Source organism: Oncorhynchus tshawytscha, unplaced genomic scaffold (genome assembly GCF_018296145.1).
Source record: "Oncorhynchus tshawytscha isolate Ot180627B unplaced genomic scaffold, Otsh_v2.0 Un_contig_766_pilon_pilon, whole genome shotgun sequence".
NCBI lineage: Eukaryota > Metazoa > Chordata > Actinopteri > Salmoniformes > Salmonidae > Oncorhynchus > Oncorhynchus tshawytscha.
In genome coordinates, this window is record NW_024609833.1 from 2520911 (window position 1) to 2526451 (window position 5541).

General features: G+C 40.8%; 1 protein-coding gene across 1 annotated transcript; it reads left to right on the forward strand.

Annotated features, from left to right (window-relative positions):
* The first annotated feature begins 882 nt into the window (after positions 1–882).
* Positions 883–4841, forward strand: kazald3 (Kazal-type serine peptidase inhibitor domain 3). Its single transcript, XM_024418359.2, has 4 exons — positions 883–1803; positions 2381–2541; positions 2790–2937; positions 3071–4841. Exons 1-4 carry the CDS (start codon positions 1281–1283, stop codon positions 3157–3159), a joined length of 921 nt encoding a protein of 306 aa, XP_024274127.1. The 5' UTR covers positions 883–1280; the 3' UTR covers positions 3160–4841.
* The last annotated feature ends 700 nt before the right edge of the window (positions 4842–5541 follow it).

Below are 5541 nucleotides of genomic sequence, written 5' to 3' on the forward strand. Positions count from 1 at the left end.
TGGTTGAAGCAACTTGGTCAGTGATTACAGCCTTGAGTCTTCTTCGGTATGATGCTACAAGCTTGGCACAACTGTATTTGGGGAGTTTCTCCAATCTGCAGATCCTCTTAATCCTCTGTCAGGTTGGATGGGGAGCATTGCTGCAAAGCTATTTACAGGTCTCTCCAGAGTTCAATCGGGTTCCAGTTTGTGCTCTGGCTGGGCCACTCAAAGACATTCAGAGACTTGTCCCAAAGCCACTCTTGCATTTTCTTGTGCTTATGGTCATTATCCTGTTGGAAGGTGAACCTTCGCTCCAGTCTGAGGTCTTGAGAGCTTTGGAGCAGGTTTTCATCAAGGATCTCTCTGTACTTTGCTCCGTTCATCTTTCCCATGATCCTGACTAGTCTACCAGTCCCTGCCGCTGAAAAACATCCCAACAGCATGATACCGCCACCCCCACGCTTCACCGTAGGGATGGTATTGGCCAGGTGATGAGTGGTGCCTGGTTTCTTCCAGACGTGATGCTTGGCATTCTGGCCAAAGAGAATGCCAAAAGTGTGCAAAGCTGTCATCAAGGCAAATGGTGAGAAAAAACAAAACAATTTAATAAATGTTGAATTCAGGCTGTTACACAACCAAATGTGGAAGAAGTCAAGGGGTATGAATACTTTCTGAAGGTACTATGAACAAAGTGTACCATGACAATGGAAATGCTATATTCTGAATCAGTGGAGGATGGAGACAATTCCAGGCCTGTTTTTATTACTCTTGTTCTATTTTATTTGGGATTTTCAATTGCTCTCCCCTAATTCAGAATTTATTATTCATAGCTTGGCTCAATTGGCGAGAGAAAACCGAATATCTAATATAAAACTACTTTTCCCTGGGTCTGTGGGCGTTGCCATCAAATCATTGGTCATTATTACTGTATAGACCGATAACCTCCTGTTCCTTCTCTCACTGTTCTTGGAAATTGCTGGATGCTTTAAAACGTCATCATATTTTTCCTAAATCTAGGCTACAATGCAGGTTTGTTGAATGACATTCTGTTTTTTGTTGTAAAGCACTGGGCTGTGCATTCTCAGCGATCTTCGGGAGAAATATTGTCCAACAGTTGTTGAACAACCCCAATCAAACCATTGGAATGTATTTGGAAGTTTCATATCGGAAATGAAAGGATATACTTTGAAGTGGACTGTATAATGATTTTTTAGACCTATAGTGGATTATATTTTTCTGCTAAAGTGCTGTAACGAAAAGTGCTATAAAAAATCATAGAAGACCAACAGTCAGTCAAAATGCCATGGGACATAATACTTTGCGGAATTATGCTTTTGCTGAACATGAGAACTTGTGAAAGCTTCCCGAACAAGTTTGATGAGGACATTGACAAACGTATAGACCCATTAGATTACGTTATCGATCCATTATATTATGATAGGCTTGAGGATCCGTTTGATAGAAATGTAACTGCTTGTGGTGAGTGCTCACCTGAATTGTGTCCCGTGGCACAAGAATGCAGGGCTGGGCTCATTTTGGACAGTTGTGGTTGCTGCCAAGAGTGTGGAAATCTAGAGGGGCAGACGTGTGATATTGGCGACATTAATGTGTTTTACGGTCTCTGTGGGACGGATCTTCAATGCAAAATTGACGATTTGGATGTTGGAGATGGAGAAGTTGCGGAGCCGCAGTGCGTCTGTCAATCGCAAGATGCGCTCTGTGGTTCCGATGACAGAACGTACATGAACAATTGTCAGTTTAAAGAAGCGTACTTCTCAAATTCATCACTCAAGATAAAGCGCAAAGGTCCATGCAAAACAGGTAAATCGCTTATTATGATGCTATGGCTTTGATTTGCGCCTAGTACTGTCTCAGTCAGTGTACATTTACTCATCTACAGTTATTGCTCATAAACCGTGATTAAATTTGCCAGACAGTAGACAAAAGATGACTTGGGGAAACTAACATCATGGCCAAAACAGAAACAAAACCTATTCAATCAATCTGCTAGCGAAATAATCATTAACGTGATAATTTTGCATACAATACACACTTTATTGTTCCATGTAACACTTTGCCACGTGGGAAAAAAAACTGACACAGACAATGAGTCAATCAGAAAGAGTGCATGAAATATGGATTAGGGCAAAGTGGTTTCCTGTCACCAGTCTTAGATTTTTCTGACAGAGTAGCAAGAGAACTCACTGAGACTGATCCAGAGGAATCTTTACTCCACCCCCAGGTTTGAGGATTTTGGGGCTGGCCTGTACTTCCCGCACAGGCATTAAGAAAGATGTATTGTTTTAACCAGTTCCAGGAGTCAAGCTTGCTGCTCAGGAGCTGTGTGAGAGAGGAATTGGCTCGTAAACACCCCAACTCTACCTCTTCTTTTTTTCAGTGCCGATCATCAAGGTCCCACCCCAGAACCTGGTGAATGTTACGGGTAGTAGCATGGTGTTCCTCTGTGAGGTCTTTGCCTTTCCAATGGCAATGATTGAATGGAAGAAGGATGGCAGAGACATTATTCTTCCAGGAGATGACCCACACATATCTGTCCAGGTGAACCTTGTTTAGAGGCTTCAATCAATGCTTCGAAAACCATCCTCTGCTGTTTCCTTAGTATATTCTTTAATGTTTCCATCAACATACTTACTTATTGGATGATGCAGAAATATTGGGTGGATTATGCATAGGTCCTTGGTATTTCATTTTATATATTGCGTCATAGAATTATGTACATTCATTCATTCAGTCCTAAACAATAGGCTATGCTTAAACATGTTCTTTGTCTGCGCTGTGCTGGACAGTCTCGGGGTGGTCCCCTGAAGTATGAGCTCTCTAGCTGGCTGCAGATCGAGAAAGCTGGCCTGGCCGATGCTGGCACCTACCGCTGTGTCGCTCGGAACGAGCTCGGCAGTATCTCTGCAATGGCTGTGTTAGGAGTTCTAGGTCCAGGTAATGACAGTTCTAGAGCTTTATTTCATTTTTCTTCAGCCGTCACACAAATCTCTCAAAATGACAGACGTGAGATTGACTCCTCTGGTTACGATACTACGTAGGCTAATAACCGCATCTAATACTTTTTCAGAAGAGATGTCCGTCTACTTGACGGAGAATGTGACGGAAATGTTGGAGTATGACCACTCGGAGAGAGAGTATGATGAGGATTACTACTAGTGATGTCCTCCGTTGTAAAGAATCAGCCCTCACTAACGGAGGTGCTGATGGCATCCTGAAAGTCTTCACAATTGTTGTAGTGTTGCACACGCAGATTTTGTACAACTGTTCAGCTTAACCCCATGTTTTCATCTCTACATCTGTAGTCAAGATGGTGAAAGTGGAGATGTGAACGTGATATATAACAAAAGCATAGGTGAATATGTGTGGAAGTTGATTATGGAAGCGTCTGATCATTCCTGAAGTCTATATTGTACACTATATAGTACTGAAAGCATAAGGAATGAATGTGTCTTTGTTCAAAAGCTGTTCAAAACCATTTTCCTTGTGACTATAAGTCTACATTCCAAAGTGCAGGAAGGTTGTCCTGTTACTGTCTGGTAAAAGGTTTAGCCATCCCCTCAGGATGAACCTGGCATGTGTGCAACCAATATGTGCAACTGGATGTACTCTATGTGGAATGTCTAGGTGCATTGTTGTGTCTCAGAACTGGAATGTACATTTAGCTGGTTTATAGGTTTCTATCTATCGCTGTAATGCTTGGGCAGATGTGTCAGTAAGCCAAGCCCAGCTCTGGTCATGGTGGAGAGAAGCCCACAGATGGTTTTAATGTTTTTGTGCAGCTTAGACATGAAGAGAAACACCATCTCCTTTGTTCTTGTGTCAACAAGGTTCTATTTCCTTTTATAAGAGATTATGGACTACCTTGGACTTGATCTAAATATAGCCATTCCTACTACATCTACGCAAAGGAAGCAACATCAGACTAAGAATATTATGAATATATTATGAATATGAATAAACACATATTACAAAGATTTGTTATATTATACTACTTCTGAATATTACAATATATCAAATCATCTCAAAGGGGATATATGTTTTTCCAAATTATTTATGCTTTCATCTGGATAAAAAAAATCTGTATTGACAAATTAAATGTAAAATGCATACATTTTGAAGCGGTGATGGCTTACTACATACTGTTACTGTTACTGTTACATATTGCATTCCCAGAAGAAAGAAATATGCAATAAATGAAAAACAGTAATCACAAACAGTCTCTGCATGTATTTGCGTGCCAAAGTCCCTTCAGCAACACTGACTGTTAAAGTAATTACAGTCATACTGGTGTAAATCAAAGCCATGGTCTGGACCCCTACTCTTGAAATAACCAGACAATATCCCTGTTTGTTTGCTTCCATTTTCTTTTGCTGTGTTATTTCAAGCAGAGCCCATCATTGGAGGAAAACCCCAGTCAAGGAGTAACTCCCCAACTCTTGGAATCCATTTATTTTTAACTGTATGGAAAACTTTTAGATATCAAGAGGATTGTTTGAGGCTCAGATGGGCATGGGGCTTTCAGTTCCCTCGAGCTCGTCTAATATCCTGTCCACTGAAAATACATTACTGGCAAAGGAGGAAAGCAAAAAAGTTTGAGGGAAGCAGTTCAGGTCTGCTTGAAACATAGCTACTTGGCTTGATTGACAGTCACAGACAGCACCCGGGTGGAAAACATAATAAACATTCAGGGCCTGTTTTATTTCCGAGCTATGGTTTAGTGATGCAAATAAAGTAGGGAAATTGACATTCCTTGAAAGGTAGCAGGAATTAGGAGACAAAGCAAGAAAATATACAGTGCCTTGCAAAAGTATTCATCCCCCTTGGCGTTTTTCCTATTTTGTTGCATTACAACCTGTAATTTGAATGGATTTTTATTTGGATTTTATGTAATGGACATACACAAAATAGTCCAAATTGGTGAAGTGAAATGAAAAAAAATTACTTGTTTCAGAGAAAAAAAAGAAAGAAAAAAAACTGAAAGTGATGCGTGCATCTGTATTCACCCCCTTTGCTATGAAGCCACTAAATAAAATCTGGTGCAACCAATTACCTTCAGAAGTCACATAATTAATTAAATAAAGTCCACATGTGTTCAATCTAAATGTCACATGATCTGTCACATGATCTCAGTATATATACATCTGTTCTGAAAGGCCCCAGAGTCTGCAACACCACTAAGCAAGGGGCTCCACCAAGCAAGCGGCACCATGAAGACCAAGCAAAGTTGTGGAGAAGTACAGATCAGGGTTGGGTTATAAAAAATATCAGAAACTTTGAACATCCCACAGAGCACCATTAAATCCATTATTAAAAAATTGAAAAAATATGGCACCACAACAAACCTGCCATGAGAGGGCTGCCCACCAAAACTCACAGACCAGGGAAGGAGGGCATTAATCAGAGAGGCAACAAAGAGACCAAAGATAACCCTGAAGGAGCTGCAAAGCTCCACAGCAGAGATTGGAGTATCTGTCCAAAGGACCACTTTAAGCCATACACTCCACAGAGCTGGGCTTTAAGGAAGAGTGGCCAGAAAAA

What these genes read in the sequence shown, in the direction of transcription:
- kazald3 (XM_024418359.2), top strand. Translation starts at nt 1,281, where the DNA reads ATGCCATGGGACATAATACTTTGCGGAATTATGCTTTTGCTGAACATG. An exon ending in CAAAGGTCCATGCAAAACAG is followed by an intron (nt 1,804 to 2,380) that starts GTAAATCGCTTA and finishes TCTTTTTTTCAG; the next exon opens with TGCCGATCATCAAGGTCCCA. An exon ending in GTTAGGAGTTCTAGGTCCAG is followed by an intron (nt 2,938 to 3,070) that starts GTAATGACAGTT and finishes ATACTTTTTCAG; the next exon opens with AAGAGATGTCCGTCTACTTG.